Source organism: Maniola jurtina, chromosome 17, assembly GCF_905333055.1.
Source record: "Maniola jurtina chromosome 17, ilManJurt1.1, whole genome shotgun sequence".
Taxonomy (NCBI): domain Eukaryota; kingdom Metazoa; phylum Arthropoda; class Insecta; order Lepidoptera; family Nymphalidae; genus Maniola; species Maniola jurtina.
This window is the reverse complement of record NC_060045.1, coordinates 7,677,647-7,698,162: the sequence shown is the minus strand read 5'-3', so window position 1 is coordinate 7,698,162 and position 20,516 is coordinate 7,677,647. Positions and strand designations below refer to the sequence as shown.

General features: G+C 35.9%; 1 protein-coding gene across 5 annotated transcripts in view; it reads left to right on the top strand.

Annotated features, from left to right (window-relative positions):
- The window catches only part of LOC123873606 (rap1 GTPase-activating protein 1), a 375,763-nt gene that overhangs the window by 119,658 nt on the left and 235,589 nt on the right, over nt 1-20,516 (top strand). For 2 of the 5 annotated variants that reach the window (XM_045918518.1, XM_045918512.1), the window contains exon 1: nt 13,607-13,811. The exons of the other annotated variants lie outside the window; for them this stretch is intronic. In XM_045918518.1, the coding sequence (XP_045774474.1) occupies nt 13,786-13,811 (26 nt within the window). In that variant the 5' untranslated portion in view covers nt 13,607-13,785. Of the gene's footprint in view, nt 1-13,606; nt 13,812-20,516 lie in introns of those variants that run through there. 5 annotated transcript variants of the gene reach the window in all.

Here is a 20,516-nt window from a genome sequence, read left to right as displayed (position 1 = left end):
ACATGTCCCCATGTCTGCCTCAGCTCGGCCTTCCAACAGAGGGTAATGGCCTCATACCCTCAATTCGATACGAGCAACATAAAATACCGTAAAATACAAGTAATATGATCAGTATGATAATAATTTCTCTAATCGATCAAGGCTAAGAAAGTTCGATTTAAGTATTATTTGTGCTATGCACAAAACAAATGCCAATGAGACCTACCAAATACTAGTAATGGTACTTAGGAATTGCGATCAACATCGTTAATTCTACTTATTGTCATGAGTACACAACAAATCACACTAAGATCAGTAAATAATAAATAAGTTCTCCTGACCTGATATCAAAAAAAATCTATGATGTAGTTATTATGAATAGGTACTGCGCTTACACAAACAATTCGCACTAATATAATCAGACATTGAAATCAACCTAATTTATATTAATACTTGATACAAAGTAAGTATAGTGACATCAATAGTAAAATAAAATAGCTTTAAACAGAACAACAACGAGAATGGAAAAGATGGACAGTAAATATCTAAATATATAATTTTTAGGTGCTAGGTTCTCTATGGGTTTAAACCCTATCACGCGGTGTGATCGTTTTAAATTAAGGTAAGTCGGTCTGGCCTTTCTTTATTACAGTGATTAAAACAAAAGGAAGCTAATCCCATATAGCGCCCTACTGCAACACAAATTACAATATGTTCAATTATATAGACAAATGCTACATAAACAAATGATAAATATTTGATATGAGTTGATTTTGGTTATCATGTGTTTGTGATGTTTCCAGAATTTACAATTTGACTACCGTGGATTGGCATTTAACTAATCTCAAGTAGATAGTACTTACTAATTGACACTGTTAATAATACATTATATTATTAAGAATTGAATTATTGAATATTGAACCTATAATTGAATTGAGCAAACAATAATATGGTTATATCTAGTTGTAAGACTATAACCCTATCTTTTCAAAATTTAACGAAACATGAATCCACGTATTGATAATATACACAAAACAGACTCATAGTGATCTGCCAAGGTGCTGGTAATCCCATCTTTTCAAACAATTTAGATGACTACAGTTAATTTAATATTATTATTAACTAAATAAGTCCCACTGACGTTAGTCAAGACATTAAAAAGATAATTTTAATCATTATGTTGATTTTAGTGATCGTGCCGATAAAACCATTATTACACAGTTGCTACCCGCGGCGCCATAAATCATCGTTTTTTTTTTTTTTTTCTTTTCTTTCCCCATCCTAATGCCTCGCAAGCAACGAGTCCTGAGCATGGCACGACATACCTAAATCGTGTAACGTACAATAATTAAGCCTAATTCCTGTAAACTTCCACTCCTGTAACTCCTTGAGCGCGTAAGCACGAGCGATGCTAGTGACCCTCGTTCTCCCCTGACACGGTTAACATGAATGCGGTGATTGAGGGCAGACAGTACCCCGCGCTGCCCCACCCGTCGCCATGCTGGGCCGTGCGTCGCAGCACCGGTCACCGTCCCGTGTCTCGTGCCAGCATATGGGAACAAATGAACGACAAAGATGTACCTAGGAAATTATTTCGTGATACATTCGTGTACTGACACGCTTTGCTAATATGTCAAGACCCGTACATAAATACCCAGTGGGTAAATAACTCAAGTTTTTGTGCACGAACTGTCTATATAGTCTATTAGTAATTATTATAGAGGTTACTCGGAATTTACTTTTATTTAGGAACAAGATATTGGCGAGATAGCACGAGTTGACTGCAAAGATGTGCATATACTCTATTCCTCATAATCTTTTTTTTTTTTTTTTTTTAATCAGGTAAATATAAAAGATTGAGTTTATCTATAATCCAATATTTCATCTTGAATCAAAATAATGACATTCCGTTTTCCAAAAATCAATATTCTATGAGCAAAAGTAAACCCTTACTGACACTAGAAGCACAGTAAGAAAAACTATGAACACGTACAATACAACGAACCGATACTATTAGCACTTGCAATCAGCATGTTGTTTTAGGTTTACTTTAAAAGGGCATATATAATATCAGCTACAGCGTACAGAATTCAGCAAGTATTAATTATTATATCATTACTGAATACGTCAAAACTTTAATTTTAATGTAAGTAACCCTTGCACATCAGTGAATGTTTAGCGGAATACATAAAGTGATTTCCAATCATAAAATCCACTTCCATACTGCCCATTCTGCGAATAAATGTATTAAGACCAAAAGAAAAAAGACACCCGTTCCACTTGGCGAATTTAGGTCAGTCTCCCTGTTCTTCCTCAAATTAGTTTAACTGGCACCTGCCACCATAGCGACCCGATCTGTTGCTGAAGATCACTGTCCGATCGCATCTAGATTATCGAATAAGGTTTTACCAGACTATTATTAATCGTCATTTTCCAGCCGCTCTGTTGGCCGTTTCCCAGTTCGGTCGAGGCACGACCCATTGTTTACATCAGACCTGCCAACTCCAATCTGTCCTTCTCGTTTCCTTACTCTTGGACCAAAAATCAAACATTTCCACTTACCCTATTATGTCACACCACGACATTTAAAATCCAAAATTTCCATCTGCCATAATATGTCACACCAGGATATTTAAAATTGATAATTTCCATTCACCATATGTCACACCTGGACATTTAAAATCAATAATTTCCAATCGCCATATGTCACACCTGGACATTTAAAACCAATAATTTCCATTCGTCATATGTCACACCTGGACATTTAAAATCAATAATTTCCTTTCGCCATATGTCACACCTGGACATTTAAAATCAATAATTTCCATTCGCCATATGTCACCCCACGACATAGTCAGTACTCTTCTCTCTCACTTGTTCCCACTTGGACCATGATTAGTTTGAATTTGTGTTATTCTTTGTACGACCTCCTCATAGGCACTTCCCCTTGCACCTCATCATAGGCATCGCTAATCTGCAAATCATTGTATGTTAGAACTAAAGAAAACAAATGCATATCTATTTTAATCATCCCAGTGTATTGACTGAAGTCATGTTTAAAAAGTCTAGGAGTAATAATCACATTGATGACAATAAACGCTATAACATTTTCCCAAAATTTGTTTCCCAAGATACCCGCTGAGAGCGATCATGTAGAATCAATGATAGATAAAAGTGTCAACGATTATGTCATAAGGCTGTATCCTATTGAGCAGGTAGTACCCATTTCAGTCTCCTATTCCTCAGGAGCCTCATATTCTGGTAGGTATTCCTGCAATAAAACCACGAATAACAAAATACTAATACTTAGTAAGATCACCTTGATATCTGTCCTGTCGCCTACGGTTATACAAACCCGAGAATAACGATATGACAAAACTATGTTTAAGTATTCTGAAAGTTATGATTTCCAGAAAATCTCTATTCTAGAGCATCCTCGTGTGTCAATAAACTATTACAAGAAAATACATCGCAGGCCCCGTTATACATACCAGTGGCACAGCTTCATATCTTTCTTTTGTTATTAAAGATATTGCTTAGTTCTTTACCCCTTAGCCCTCTGACAATCAAGGGACACATTTTCCCAAAATTTCCTTAAACACCTGTATTCATAACAATTAAACTTCGCAGCTTAGTATTTCTTTCTTTTTCTAATCTATTCTTGAAAACTTTTTAATTACGTATTTGGTTGTTGAATTTGATTCACGAATGTCATTTCACATAGGTAGATATATATTATTATTTATTCTCCATAACTACATTGACATGTGTTTATTTATTCAGTTCATGCTGTTTGTAATAATTAACTATGCTCATATACATACTTTGTAAATTCAAGAGAATGGTCAATGTGATATCCGTTAATGTATAACCGTGCGAGTCACATGTGGTCCCGCATCATCTTGAGTAGGCATCTCTTATCCGTAAAGTCGACTGAGGTCGAACGCTCTCATGATCAATCACATACTAACAAAGAGGCCACTAATTTATTTATCAGATTAAGGCTTAATTAAGATGATGTCCAGTTCAAAAAGCCGACTAAAATGTCACTGTAGGTAAAATGGTACCTATTTAATACGCAACCCTAGTCAATATGAACCATGCCTCTATGAACTTATGTAGCCAGACTTAAGGATTACGTTTACGTCACGTACGTAAGTGTTTTATGAATTAAATTAATCCCTATAATATGACATAGACTATTGCAGCCATAATATTGCTACTACAATTGACAACAGTAAGGTAAGAAAGAGCCTTAAGCTAATATCCAATGGGCATTTGATGGATCTATGTGGCTATTATCAATCGTATCAAATAATTTAATGGCTTGAATGACAAACTCAAGTATTTAATTTGATTATGCTCAACATCAGTTTAATAGTTTGGTTCATTTGGCCATGTCTTAACCCTGCTAGAAGATCTATAATGATAATTACCTTAGTGCCTATAAAATCCCAAAAAGAACCCACGTGCACGACCTGCATATCGTTATCGTATCAGTATGCTCTACTTAGTGACAATCGACTTATAAAGTACATATCTACTAATCATTCACTCATAGTTCCATGGAATGACTTCTACGGAAGGAAATGACAATAATACACCTCCTGATAATAATGGGTAGGTAGTGAATTAATTAATGTTTATACCATTTGACATTCGCTCCATTTATGGCATTTATTCAGAGCCGTCTTTAACCTATTGGAGGCCCTGGACACATTAGTATAATGGGACCCTTATGGTCTTGACAGAGTACTATCTTCTTAGGATAGGCAACGTACAACTATGCACATATACCAAACGTTGAGGTGCGTCTTGAAGGTTGTTCGAATTCGACATAGACTTGTTCTTGACTATGAATTTCGACCATGGAAGTAGTAAGTATTTGGTTGCGACCTACTTTATCAAACGATATAGGTTCCTAAAGCTATAATGCTACGGCTCTTATTCCAACTTATTTTGTCAATTTGACTATCCAACTATAATAATAATAATTAATTGCGCGTCATTTTATGAACCGCATGTAAATTTACAAACAAATCATTTATGAAATTGTATAATTAACTACCTACCACCATATTTGAACGCTGCTACCGCTAGAGTATTGAACTTTTGAAATAATTTCTATCATCCTTTGTAACACACATTATGCAAATAAGGAATTTCCATTTCTTACAAAGAGTAAGGACAACAAGAAGGATCATATACAAGTCAGTCTTGATAACATTCTCTAGGGTCTTTTATTAACATTTGATATTTATTTTTTTGAATTGAATATGTTTTGGCAATAAAGATCGCGGGCCCTGGGCGCGTGCCCGGAGTACCCAGTGGGAAAGAGAAGACTGCATTTATTTATTTCTGTTGGGGTTGAGTTGCCTAAGGTGACACAAGCCGGTGCTTTCTTCATACAAACGTAGGAGAGTGTGTCACTATATTGTTTAATACGGTCCGCTCAAAACTTAGTTAGTAATTGATTTATCTCGTCACTATCCAGGTTTATTGATGTATACAACATTGGAAAGATATTAATTTTTAAGTTGAGAGCCTCAACAGATTCCTATTTTAACACTCTAAAAGTAGGACAACTTTGTGTGTAAATAGATAAGATTAGTACTTAGAATGAAACTGCTAAAACAATTTGACATTAGACATAGTTTATTTACTCATTAGTTGAAATAACTTATAATATAATACTTTTCTCAAACAACTGTTAAACCCTTTTCGCGCCTGATTACGGAGAACATCATCGCGCCTTTCACCCAAAACACTCGACGCCGTGCGGATGGTGGAGGAGAGAACCAGCCAGTGCATTCTCACACTGGGGATCGCCCTCTTACACACCATTAGGTGAAACAGCAACCAGATCACCCAAATTGCCCCTACCTACCTATATTTCGTTTTGCCTTGTAGGTATGTGTTTTTTTTTGTATTAATTTTGTAGTGTACAATAAAAGTATGTTCCTTCATTCATTCATTTATCACGCACATGCACTGGCAATCTCGGCGTAGCGTACTGAGTCCCCTTAACAGCTTTAATAGTTCTAAGTTAAGTGATTTTATGAAGTGGTGATAATAACATGAATACCCAGCTAGGTTTGTTGTGAGCTCTTCGCAGACGTGAGCGAGCTTGGAACCCTCGCAGATTCAGTTATAAGTCCACATAGGTAATTAATTACTATCACCTTTACAACATCTTACAAATCTAACAATTCTGACCATCAAAAGGAGTACAACGGTGCCTACTTTGGATAAACGATTTTGAGTTTGGGTTTATTATTATTATAATGACCCCAGTGGTACTATTGTATTTATTTTCTTAGGGGATCCTTATAACTTCAATTTATTAACTTCTAATATCCATTTGTCAAGTATTCCTATTGCATGCAGTGGTAGGAAACATATGTAACTTTTTTATTTGTACTTATACTCATGCAACAAATGAATAAATCTTAAATCTTAATAGTCCTCTGTGTCAGCACAAAACCCACATTATTACTCATAACAAGGATGATGACATAAATAGCTGTTGGTAATCCACATTCTGCCAGCCAATCCACATCTGGCCAATGAATGAAGTGGATCAAGCCCGAACCCTTCTTATTCTGATATGAGATCCATGCTCAGCTGTAAGCCGGCAACAAGCTGATCATGAACCTGATGATAAGTACACAGTTACCAGCTGTGCCTTGACCTCACCATAGTGCTGTTCTAATCAACCATTAAGTATAATTAGCATTAATCATCACTTACTCTATCAAACTTACCCAGATAATCCAAGTGTTTAGCTTATCCTACCAGTGTATATGACTTTTACCAAGCACCATACTATTTTGAGGGCCATGTGTACCGAATTCTCTGCCACAGATGCAAACCGGAAACATTTGTTCATCTCATGATAGCAGACCGCACGTCATCAGGTTGTAAAATCACATCACATCACATGGAAGTTGTCCGACATGAAAAATAGTAAACATTAAATAAACTCAGGGCTATTGTGTTGAAGTGACACCAGTTAATTACCACATGTACATACTTAATGAATAATTATAGAACCCTTTACATAAATTAAAATAATCTTTTACCACTTCCTATTTCAACAGTCTGTCAGTATTAGGCTTAGTTACCCCATCAACATACCTTCTCAACAGCAAAATACCAGACCATTTACCATGCTATTCTGGCAAAATAACTGATTATGACTATGCCAGGCCTCTTTATATATAAGTTGGTACATAACCCATATTTGCACTAAGAATGATTGATTGATTGGAAACTTCAAAGATATGTGCGTCCTGTTGTTTTGTGGTGTACCAATTAAGTATTTAAGTACATAAATTCCTAATTGTTTTCATGATTCTACTTTATATACCTACTTAATAATTTAAAGTATTTCATATCTCCTTCAACCTTTCAACCTCATAAAGATGATTGTTAACAAAGTTACCGAAAACCAACAATTTGAATTTTGAATACCACTTATTACCTTATTTTGATTTTGAAGAGGAATATGTAAGTACCTTTTCAACTGGATTTCTCTACCACCATGTTCATTTTCTTCTTTTATTGTTATTTGCTGATGTAGGTACTTACCTGATTATTGTGCATGCAATGTGCATCTTGAAATTAATACCTACTAGCTAGATATAACCTTCTAGACTCAGTCTCAGGGCTAGATAATATGTTGGTACATAACAGTCCATTGTGGCAGTCAGAACATAATTCCTTCTTTTGGACTTTCAATTAACTCATAATAATTATCCAGTTACTATTAATTATGGCTTCTACTTATTCCATTCTAGAGGTAGGTACCAATCAAATATCAATCTTGCTGTTTGCTCTGATACAATCATCGTTTCTTAAGAAGTTGAGTTGGTGACCCAACTCTATGTAGGTAGTAACTAGTAAGTGCTTCCAACATCTTAGTGTATAAACGTTTTTCAGGATAAATCCGTTGCTCTTGGCGTGGAATGCAATCCTGGCTTCTGATATTAGCAGAGCCTATTCCTTCATGATTCCTGTGACATTTTGGGGCTGTAGCTAGACAAACACAGTTATTCCATTTCTACTATTGTATAATATTCAAGACATTTTAGCCCATCACTCTTACTTAGATATTCACAACTCGGTTCTTATTCTAAGATTCACAATCAATAATAATATCATTCTCTACATCGCTGCGCTTCCACACAATCGATTAATCTAATCCGCTGACTCAACTGTCAAAACCCGCCACAGACACTCACAGCTAACATCAGTGTAATGTTACCTTCGCTAAAAAAAGTGAGTTGTCGCCTCGTTTCTAACATAAGATACATACATACATGTACACATAGTGTAATTCGGCCAAATCGGTTAATTTTTGCGTGATGGTGAAAATATCCGAACATCTAAACTTTTACATTTAAAATATTACTTCTAGAATTAGGATTAGTATATGGCCTAGCTGGCCAAGTACGAATTGGTGAAGGCCATGTACCTTTGAGAACATTGTGGAGTTTCAAACATGCAGGTTTCTTCATGACGTTTTTATCAACCCCCGACCGAAAAAGAGGGGGTGTTATAAGTTTGACGTGTGTATCTATGTATCTGTCTATGGCATCATAGCTCCTAAACTAATGAACCGATTTTAATTTAGTTTTTTTTGTTTGAAAGGTGGCTTGATCGAGAGTGTTCTTAGCTATAATCCAAGAAAATCGGTCCAGCCGTTTGAAAGTTATCAGCTCTTTTCTAGTTACTGTAACCTTCACTTGTCGGGGGTGTTATCAATTTTTAATTTATACTTGTCAATGTCCAAGTGTGGATGTCCATCGGTTGTCGACGACAGCGACGATAGTTCAAGGAAAACTACAATACTATATTACCTACTAGACTGCACGGGTGAAATCTTGAAGTAGGTAGAATAAAATTTCATCTCAATAACATTATCCGACGTTTAAAGTTTCGTCTTGCTAACTTTTGCCAATTTAAACTTTATCGCAGACTAGCTGATGCCCGCGACTTCGTTCGCGTGGATGTAGTTTTTTAAAAATCCCGTGGGAACTCTTTGATTTTTCGGGATAAAAAGCAGCCCAATCCGTCCAGTAGTTTTAGCGTGAAGGAGTAACAAACACACACACACACACACACACACACACATACAAACTTTCGCCTTTATAATATTAGTGTGATAATAATGCTCGTTGGCATACTTCCTGCTATCGGGGTTTATAATAAGCTCACGTGTGTTTGTTCTAATCAGGTTTCACACGTGTCTAGCTTACGACATTGTGGACGTGTTCCTTATGTGGCCTAAACGCTTTGGTAGTAGCAGCTACCAAACAAGGAGTTGCTATAAGAAGTATTTCTATCACTATATCATTTCTATGGAGCCTAATTGGGATTATTTTATAGCATCCGGTACTATCAAGTACTTTTTTCTCTATCTTTGCAAAGGGCAGAGGCCTCGCAAAAACTTTGAACGATCTCTATTTCTCAGGTGATGGTATTACTGATGCAATGCAAAAAGGAATGCTACATACTTAGGTACAGTTTTGAGTTTATTAAGCGTTTTTATTTTATTTTTAAACTTTCTCTGTCATGTTGGTATCCAGGATGTACAGTAATTACTTAATTAGTATCCAACTTTCAAAAGCTTGGACGTCCTGCGTGTAAGGTTATACGCTTTTTATATTTCTCTTTGATTGTCACCAATTAATTGATACGTTACCGCAAAGGCATTTAAAATTAAATTTGCATGCCAACCAAAGAGATCTTGTAATTGCGCGTAGAAGCCAAAATTTTTGTTTAAATTCTACACCACTCATATATTTCAAATATAAGGTATACCTAAGACAATATAATAAGTAGATATCACTTATCCAAACTAATCTCTCTGTCTGTCTTTCTATCTGTCTGTCTGTCTGCTAGCTTTTTACAGCCCAACAGCTTAACGGATTTTGATGAAATTTGGTACAGAGTTAGTTTACATCCCGGGAACAAACATAGGCCAATCCCGGAAAATCAACGAGTTACCACGGGATTCTTAAACGCGTATCCGTTTCACCAATTTGTATAAGTACAGAGGTAGCTTGCGTCCCGAAAATTGTCATAGGCAACTTTTTATCCCGGAAAATCGAGGAGTTCCCATTTGATTTAAAAATACCTAAATCCATGCGTATGAAACCGAAGGCATCATCTAGAATTTATATAGGTTTATATAATAAACTTCATCAAAATAATTATTCTGTCATCAGTAACTCAAACCCTTTCAAGAATTTTATCGTTCCAATTAGCCGCTCAGAAAACAAATCGTCCCCATTCGCAACCACACCCTTAAAAGCCCACAGGTGGTCGGACTAGCACAGTGACCCGGATTTCGTACCCGCGGGACATCCCAGCCCCATTCACGGTAATCTTTTCATCTCGCACGCAAATTAGGAGACGTTATCTTGATAAGCGACTCTATGGGGAGAGTAAACTGACGATATGCGTTAAGTGTTTACTTCTCTAATAGTTCAGTGTATTTTTTTTTACAGTTTTGAGGATTGGAAACTAAATCCATGTGGACGAAATCGTAGATCTAGTATTTAGATGAGGTTCATAAACTTCATCAAAAGTATTAATCAAGTAATCAGTGCATTTTATCGTTCCAATTAGCCGCTTAAAAAAACAATTCATCCCCATTCGCAACCACACCCTTAAAAGCCCACAGGTGGTCGCACTAGCACAGTGACCCGGATTTCGTACCCGCGGGACGTCCCGGCCTCATTCACGGTAATCTTTTCATCTCGTACGCAAATTAGGAGACATTATCTTGATAAGAGATTGTATGGGGAGAGTAAACTAACGATAATATGTGTCAAATGTTTACTTCTTTAAAAGTTCAAAGTATTTTTTTAACAGTTTTGAGGATTGGAAACTAAATCCATGTGGACGAAATCGTAGATCTAGTATTTAGATGAGGTTCATAAACTTCATCAAAAGTATTAATCAAGTCGTCAGTGCATTTTATCGTTCCAAGTAGCCGCTCAAAAAACAAATCGTCCCCATTCGCAACCACACCCTTAAACCCACAGGTGGTCGGACTAGCACAGTGACCCGGATTTCGTACCCGCGGGACATCCCAGCCCCATTCACGGTAATCTTTTCATCTCGTACGCAAATTAGGAGACGTTATCTTGATAAGAGACTCTATTGGGAGAGTAAACTGACGATATGCGTTAAGTGTTTACTTCCCTAATAGTTCAGTGTATTTTTTTTACAGTTTTGAGGATTGGAAACTAAATCCATGTGGATGAAATCATTGATCTAGTATTTAGATAAGGTTCATAAACTTCATCAAAAGTATTAATCAAGTAATCAATGCATTTTAATTTTTATCGTTCCAATTAGCCGGTCAAAAACAATTCATCCCCATTCGCAACCACACCCTTAAAAGCCCACAGGTGGTCGCACTAGCACAGTGACCCGGATTTCGTACCCGCGGGACGTCCCGGCCTCATTCACGGTAATCTTTTCATCTCGTACGCAAATTAGGAGACGTTATCTCGATGAGAGACTGTGGGGAGAGTAAATTAACGATTTGATTAAAGTGTTTAGTGTACACCCTTAACCCTTCCTGCCCGGCTAGCATGGGCAGTAGATAAAAATTATATCCCCCGATTATATCCACTGATGTCATAGAAATCAGTGGATATAATATAACCTGGTAGAGATCGCTTCAAAGCGATAAAGGCTGCCAACATTGTAGCTACATTATTAAATATTTTTTTTATTGTTTGCTTGCATTTCTCTTTCGGAGTAGGTACAATAAAGTGTATTTCATTTCAAACCACGTCTTGAATTGAGACGCTTGATTTATTTGAAGCCTGATCAATAATTTTTACTCCTCATTCACTCCATATTCATCGAATACTCAACAGCTAGAAGAAAACAGAGAAAAGCATCCTAAGTCCAACTATAACGCTAAAAGCAGTACAGTATATTCCTGTTTACGTACATATGTACTTAGGGACGTCTCCAGGTAGATTATCGTGGTACATTAGTATGCGTCGCGAAACGGAGTGAAGAGGCGTGTAGCATCAGTAAGATACAGTGACTAACACACGACTAATGATGCCCCGGTGAACTGTGAAATACATTACCTAAGTAACGGAATATGGCCCTTTGTTGGGGCAGTCAATGTATAGACTTTGCATTTGGCATTCACATTTTGTGACTATCTTTAAGAAAAGTTTATTCGTAGCACGCTCCATACATACCTAACTGCTGGAGAATTACTTCGTTACTCGTAGTCTGTGCGTGAGTGCAGCATGAATGACAATAATCTATGCAATAATCATACACCTATCACGCTCTCCATAACAACGTAGTTTGGTTCTGCAATTATACCTACTCTAAACTCAATAAAATTTTGTATACACGTTCTATAAACAAATGTCTGTCTGTCATTTGACAGATTTCCGAAAAAATGTGTAGTTTCAAAGATAGGTAGGTATAAAGGCTCAAAGATTTGTATGTAAATATGAGCCCGTGTAATTTTAATACTACACATTTTTACTGAATTCTGAAAACCATGGAAACAGTTGTTTCTAGAACGTATCTAGAATGTGTCTACAAAATTTTATTGAGTTTGATTAATTATTCTAATGAGAACCAAACGCCCTTTGTATAGAGAGTGCGATAGGGAAGCTTCTCTTAACTTTTGTCATTCAAGCTGCCTTCAATTCAAACAGTTTTCTCAGTATTCTACCAGCAAGGAACTAATTCTCTCAAATAGTTATAGCAGTTTCGTACATCACACATAGGTATAACTTCCTACCTATACATATAGTTTTTAGATACTTACTTATTACATATTGGTGTTTATAATGATGTCCCGGTGAACTGTGGAATATATTACCTAAGTAGCAGCATAAAGCCCTTTGTTAGGGCAGTCAGGTTACCTATACATAAACTGCATTTCGCATAAACATTTTGCGCCTAAGTGGGTATCTACCTACCTACTATGTACTTACTAGCTATTAGCACAGCCTTCGTTAAACTGTGCTATTAGCTTTTGTCATAGGCTTTGTTTGTTTCATTAATTAGGAAGGAATTCTCTCAAATAGGTTCACCAATTTATCTAGAATCTAGATATTATTTTAGCTAATGATGTACCGTTTTATTACCGTGAAATACCTACAGTGATCAATTAATAGTTAAGTATGTAATAGACCGTATATGTATTAGGTACTTACGAAATCGCATCTAGGTACCTAATTCTGCAGCCGGTTGAGTTAAAAAAGCAACCACATATGAATTACTTAATCAATTTCAAAAAAGAAGTAACTCAATTCAATGAATCCATGTAAATAATAACGAAAAATTAGTTTAAGTATTCAAATAAAACGTTTTACAATTTTTTGTCTATTCATTACTTTGAACACTTCATGCCTACTCATCTTGTTAATTTTGACACCGCTTATTTGAATAAGAATTTATTGAACCCTCTAACCCTATTCGTTAAATTGTTTGATGGATGCGTACCCCTGATCGGTGGCCCGCTGCATCACCGGCGACGCAAGCGCATCGAAATCCGTCGAGTTTACGAGCTTCAGCCAATCAGAATCGTGGAAGCGTCACTCAAAAATGTAGTTGCCGTCCGCATACAGTACGGTACGGTTGTGTCGCTCATCCGTTTGAAAAGGCTCGCGAGCATCGGACTTTTGAATTTTGTATTTGATAAAATGGACCACTTTGTGATGATGTGTGTGTTCAAGATTTAGGAATTTTTATGGATATTGTTCTGACTGAAATTGCTTGGTTTCTGTGGCTGGATTTTTTAGTATGGTGATCGTAAGCGTTTTTAACAGGTCAGTGACAATTTTGAGCAATTTTTGTTTTGTTTTATTTACATAATGCATGGTTTTTTTGTGCTTGGTGTATACGTATTGTCTGAAAAAAATACCTAAAGCATTTGCATACTGTGTGTGTGAAACTTTCTCTCGAACTTTTTAATATAAATTGCACTTTTCTTTAATTGTTAGGAAGATAGGTAAGGTATATACTATGTAGGTAGGTCGGTAGGTATAGCTACCTAGTTATTTTGTGGTACAATATTGCTTCTGTTCCGGTTGATTTCCTCGTTATATCAATGTTATGTATAAAGCCCACATAACTGATAGGAACAACGTTTACATATTTATGTACCGTCGCCTAATTTAGAATTCATTTATTGTTTAGTTTGTAGTTACGATAAACTCATTACGATTCTAACACGCTTGTTACTAGTTTTACTTTTTCTATTTGAATTCATCGTATTTTAATGGATTTCTGAATAGGTTAATCTTTTGACCTAGAAGCTTTCAATACCACAACAGGTAGGTAGGTACAATAGGTCAAGTAAAACATTACTGTTGAAAGTGCTGATGACAATGCAAGCCAGGCCTAGTATGTAGCTACTTGTAGTAGGTAGGTAGATACAGGTAGGTACTTCGTAGATGTAAAGTTAGCAATGAGTCTAGGATTCGATTCTCAATAAGTCTAACTGTAGTAGGTGCGCGACAGGTCGAGATGGCAATTGGGGTGTGGACGCCCCGCACATCCCCCGCACTAACCCGGTGCGGGAAAGCGCGGGTGACGTGCGGGTGTGCGGGACGTCCCCCGCCTTATACGTACCTGATTGCCTTCTCGACCTGTCGGGTACTATATGTCTATGAAGTATGACAAAGTTTTGAAATCGGAAGCTGTAACCCTGTGTTAACGATACTGATATTAAAAGCCTTATCAGTATTTCCTAGAAATCCAGGGTCATCGAAATCTAGTCTAAACAATATATAGGTAGTTTTCAATATTTTCGTTACTACTACTAGGTACCTAGGTTCTTTAACTAGGAAGCTACTTATCAAACAAGTAGGCCTATATATAATTATAGGTACCTATCTACCTAATTGCTACCTAATTAAATTAGTGTAAAGATTTGTACGCTTCAAAATGAAGTCATTATTATCTTTTCGAGGGAAAAAAACTAAAATGCACCATAAGGCCCCCCTCAGTCGGCGAGACGAGAAAAAACAAACAATATTCAATGTCAAGGCGAGCTTCTAATGATTTCTACCATCTGTCACCAGCTTGGCCTTAATATGCCCCCCAGAGTTGACAGATGTCATTATCAAGCATTACTTACCTACTAATAGTTCGCGACAGATTGAGATGGCAATCGGGGTATGAGTATGGCACGCCATGATCGCCATTTTAACCTGTCGTGTTTAGAGTTTAGAGTTTAGAGTTTTTTATTTGCTGAAACATTTTTTACAGTAAGATCTTATTAAGTAGTACTACATATTGTCCAGTAGAAATGTTTCACCTTATATAATCAGGCATGCAAAACTGTTCTTTGAATTCATTAGATTAAATTACATTATTACATTAAATATATCACATGTCAAATTATAATTATTACCTTATTATTATTTTAGTAAGTCAACCAATAAATAATATTATAGCAAATAGTATAATCACATCAAGTCAATAAATACAATATCAAATAGGTAACTAAGATAATATTTTAAAATTATAATTTTATTCATTCTTTATAATCAAAAAAATCATTTACAGTGTAGAATGTTTTCGCGCTGAGCCATTCATACAATTTTCTTTTAAATGGTCCCAGAGGTAATGATTTGATGTGATTTGGCAATTTATTGAAAACTTTAATGCACATTCCAGTGAAATTTTTTGTATACATTGCCGTTCTAGGGACACAATTCAACACCAACCTATTAGGATTCCTCGTAGGATAAGAGCGAACATTATACGCTTTAGTGAAAAGATCATTATGCTTCTTAATAAAGACACAAATATCAAATAAATATAAACATGGCAGAGTTAACAAATTAAGTTTTTTGAAAAGTGGTTTGCAGCTATCTATTGGTGCGGCACCACACATTGCTCGGACGCATTTCTTTTGGGCAATGAATGCTCTATTAATGTAACTCCCATTACCCCAGAACATCAAACCATATCTAAGACTAGAGGCCACGTACGCATGATACACTTCCAGCCTAGTTTTCATATCTACTATGTTCCTTAGCCGTCGCAGGACAAAACAAAACTTATTGACCCTTTCAGCAACCTTACCGATCTGCTCATTCCATGTTAGATTTGTATCCACGTATATTCCTAAAAACTTGATTACGTTCACTGATTCTAAATTAATGTCATCATAATGTATGTCTAATAAGGCGGGTAGATTTTTATTAAATTGAACATGTTTGGTTTTGGATAAGTTTATTTGAAGATTATTAGTGTCAAGCCAATTTATAATTGATTTAATTGTCAAATTAATTTCATTCTCATGGAATTTGACACCAGAAATATTTTCGGTGGATATGACTATTGCGATATCATCAGCGAATAATACTGTTTTATATATTGTGGCTTCAGTGATGTCATTGATGTAGAGAAGAAAAAGAAAGGGGCCTAATATGCTCCCTTGCGGAACCCCAAAGTTATTGTGCTTGAATTCTGATTGGAATTCTTTAAGTTCCCTGTCGACAATCCTTTTAATTATAACTGATTGTGTACGATTGGATAGGTAAGATTCAATCCATTGAAGCACCAGTCCCCTTATACCTACATTTTCCAACTTTGACAGTAATATGTCATGACTCACAAAATCAAAGGCCTTAGATAAATCAAAAAATAGGCCTGATGTGAACTTTTTTAAATCTACTTTTTTAAGGACTTCACTTATTAAAGAGAAAATCGCAAGCGTTGTGGATTTATCTTTTTGGAACCCGTACTGTTGTGGTCTTATTATATTGAATTTATTACAAAAACAGAGTAATCGCTTTAGCATACATTTCTCTAATATTTTTGAGAAGATAGGGATAAGGGTAATAGGTCTATAATTTCCTATGTCTTTATGATTTCCTTTTTTGTATATAGGTTTGATAATGGATAGTTTTAGAATATCTGGAAAACATCCAGATTCGTATGATAAATTTATCAAGTGAGTTAAAACCGGGACAATGTAATTTTTTGAAGCTTTTACTATTTTAGTGCTTATTTCGTCGTACCCTTCTGCTGTAGTATTTTTTAGTGATAGTATTTCCTTTTCTACTTCACTGTAAGTCATTGGCTCTATGTACATAGATTGAGCTATACTATTAAGTTTACTAGGCATAAAGTTATTGGATTTATCTGATTTAATATTTGTCAATTCTATAAAGTAGTCGTTAAATGTTTGTGCTATTTTCATAGGTTCGTTAATAATTTCTTTTTTACTCATAATACTGTCAATAAAATCATAATTCTTAGTGTTTGTTACTTCATCTTTAACAATATTCCAAGACGTTTTACACTTGTTTTTACTGTTATGTATTCTTCGTCTATTTGTCAGCTGTTGTGCATTATAAATACACCTCTTTAAAGTATTCGAAAAAAATTTATACTTATCTTTATATTGCTTATTTTTTCTGTTTTTGTAATATGATAAACGTAACTTTCTTTTAGATTTACAACTAACTCTAAGACCTCGTGTGATCCACTTTTTCTTGTTGTTTGTTGTATCAATTTTGATCCTAATTTTTGGAAAACACAGGTTGTAAAAGAGGCTAAATAGTTCATGAAATTTGTTAAAAGCAATGTTAAAATCAATTTCTTCAAATACTTCAGAAAAGGTAAGATTTTTAATAGAATTGTTGTGTTGTGAATGAGAAGTGTTGTGTATCAATATGTCTGTTTGAAAATGCATGTCATTGTACCTGTTTCTCTTGCGATTATTAATAGCTAGTTATTTAAGTATTAAAATTAATTAAAACATCATGAGGAAACCTGTACGCCTGATAGCTCTCTATAATGTTTTCAAAGGTGTGTGAAGTTTACCAATCCGCACTTGGTCAGGGTGGTACACTATGGCCTAAATCCTTTCTCATTTAGAGAAAAGACTCGTGCTCACAGCTTTAGCTCACAGCAATCCTTATTAGTGGGCCGGCGGCGATTTTATACAAATAGTGTTTGTAATATTATTTGTTGGTTTTTCATTTGCAACTGATTGACGTGATTTTTTGCATAAATATAGTAAAATATCTGGAGAGGCTACTTACTTTTTATTCCGAAAAATCAGAGAGTCCCTACCATCGATAGCCTCTACGGGATTTTTAACACCTAAATCGTGCACAGAGTCATGGCATCAGCTAGTATTGCACATAAAGGGGCAGAAGGATATATTATTTTAGTCTAAACACCTGTCAGTACTAACTTATCGCAAAAATCAAAATGCATCCGTCAACTTCCGTAGCATGTCCGCCACACATTCGTCTATTACCGTCACACTCTGACGCGTGATACAATATTTGCTTTTTTATCATCTTTTTTGCTACCTCTTCCTCTTTACTAAGTAATTTAGAAATGAATAAATCATTATCAATATCCGTTTCGACGACTTCCAACTTTATTTCTTGTGTGATAAAGTGCGTATTGATTTTGCACGTTTCGGCGCATTTCCGATTACGCACGCGAAATGGAAACTGATCTTTGAATATGCATGTGCACGCATGGCGTCGCCCAGCTGCACACTTCCATGCATAAAGCCGTTCCCTCTCAGAAGTGAAGTTGTAAAAACAAACGTATTAGCCGCATCACCATAACCAGAGTAGGCACCACGAATGCCTCGTTGGTCTAAGAGCGAAGTTCCTATAAAGAAAACTTTGACTTTGTTCAGACTTTAAGTTAAGACACTGTTAAAACGAGATGGCATAAATCCGTCTCGTTTCAATTAAAACTTAAGTCTGAGTGAAGTCAAAATACGCTCTATGGTTCTAAGCCAGCATACTTACAACGAGCGACCAGCGTTTCGGCGACAGGGGTGACTTCTATCGTGGTCGTCGAGACGCTGGCGGCTGTAATTGCGTAAATTCAAATTCAAATTCAAAATGTTTTTATTCAATTAGACTTTTACAAGTTCTTTCGAATCGTCAAAAGCATCTACCACTGGTTCGGAATGCCTTTCCTACCGAGAAGAACCAGCAAGAAACTCGGCGGTTGCTCTTTTCAAAGATTTGATATACAATATTATGCCATGTATAAAAGCAATTGAAGTCCTGCGCATTGCTGGAGCGAATCGAAGTTCAAATCCACGCTTTTTTATCATTTACATAATCTTCGATAGTATAATATGCTTTTCTCAGGAGCATATTTTTAATAGATTTTTTGAACCTGTGTAAAGGCAAGTCCAAAATTGACTGAGGAATTTTGTTATAGAAGATTATACCCATTCCCACAAATGACTTTTGGACCTTCCTGAGACGGAGCGTAGGAGTCGCAAGCCTGTTACGGTGTCTAGTCAGCCTGTTGTGTAGATCGCCAACCTTCTTGTAACTAAGAATATTTTGTCTTACAAAAATTATGTTGTTGTAAATATATTGAGAGGCTACGGTAAGGATACCTATTTCCTTAAATTTTTCTCGAAGTGAATCGCGTGGTTTTAAGTTATAAATTGCGCGTATTGCCCTTTTCTGTAATACAAAAATTCTCCCAATATCTGCCGCTCTACCCCATATTAAGATTCCATAAGACATAATACTATGAAAATAAGCAAAATATACTATCTCTGCGGTCTCCACGTCAGTTAATTGTCGAATCTTTCTAACCGCGTAAGCAGCAGAGCTTAGTTTGCCAGCAAGAGTTGATATATGGGTGCCCCATTGCAGCTTCGCATCTAAGGTTATCCCCAAAAATGTAGTAGTCTCTTCTATTTTCAAAATATCATTATTTATCATTAAATTAATGTTACTTGTGTTCTTGGTATTGGGCAGTGCGAATTCAATACACTTAGTTTTTTTTTGCATTTAAAAGTAGATTATTTACAGTAAACCAGTGAGTTACCTGAGATATGGCACCATTTATATCGTCAAAATTGTCCTTATTTCTATCGACTTTAAAAATCAAAGATTATTATTATTGATTAACCCCCGACCCAAAAAGAGGGGTGTTATAAGTTTGACGTGTGTATCTGTGTATCTGTGTATCTGTGTGTCTGTGTATCTGTGTATCTGTATATCTGTGTATCTGTGTATCTGTGTATCTGTGTATCTGTCTGTGGCATCGTAGCGCCTAAACGAATGAACCGATTTTAATTTAGTTTTTTTTGTTTGAAAGGTGGCTTGATCGAGAGTGTTCTTAGCTATAATCCAAAAAAATTGGTGCAGCCGTTTAAGAGTTATCAGCTCTTTTCTAGTTTTCTTGTAGAAAAGAAGGTTACATAACCGTTAGGTTCATAATATTATGTCAATTGACAAGTGTCAAGCTGTCAAGATGGACGTTGCCTTGATACATAATTATTTATTTGAAAATGATGTTTTGGAAAACTCTGATACTTTGGATCGTAGGCGCGGAATAGTCCAAGAAAATCGGTTCAGCCGTTTGAAAGTTATCAGGTATTTTCGGTCTTTTCTAGTTACTGTAACTTCACTTGTCGGGGGTGTTATAAATTTTTAATTTACACTTGTTGATTATTGCGTATATTTAGTTACTGCCGTCGACGTATCACAGGCTGCCGTTGATACGCTCTGCTT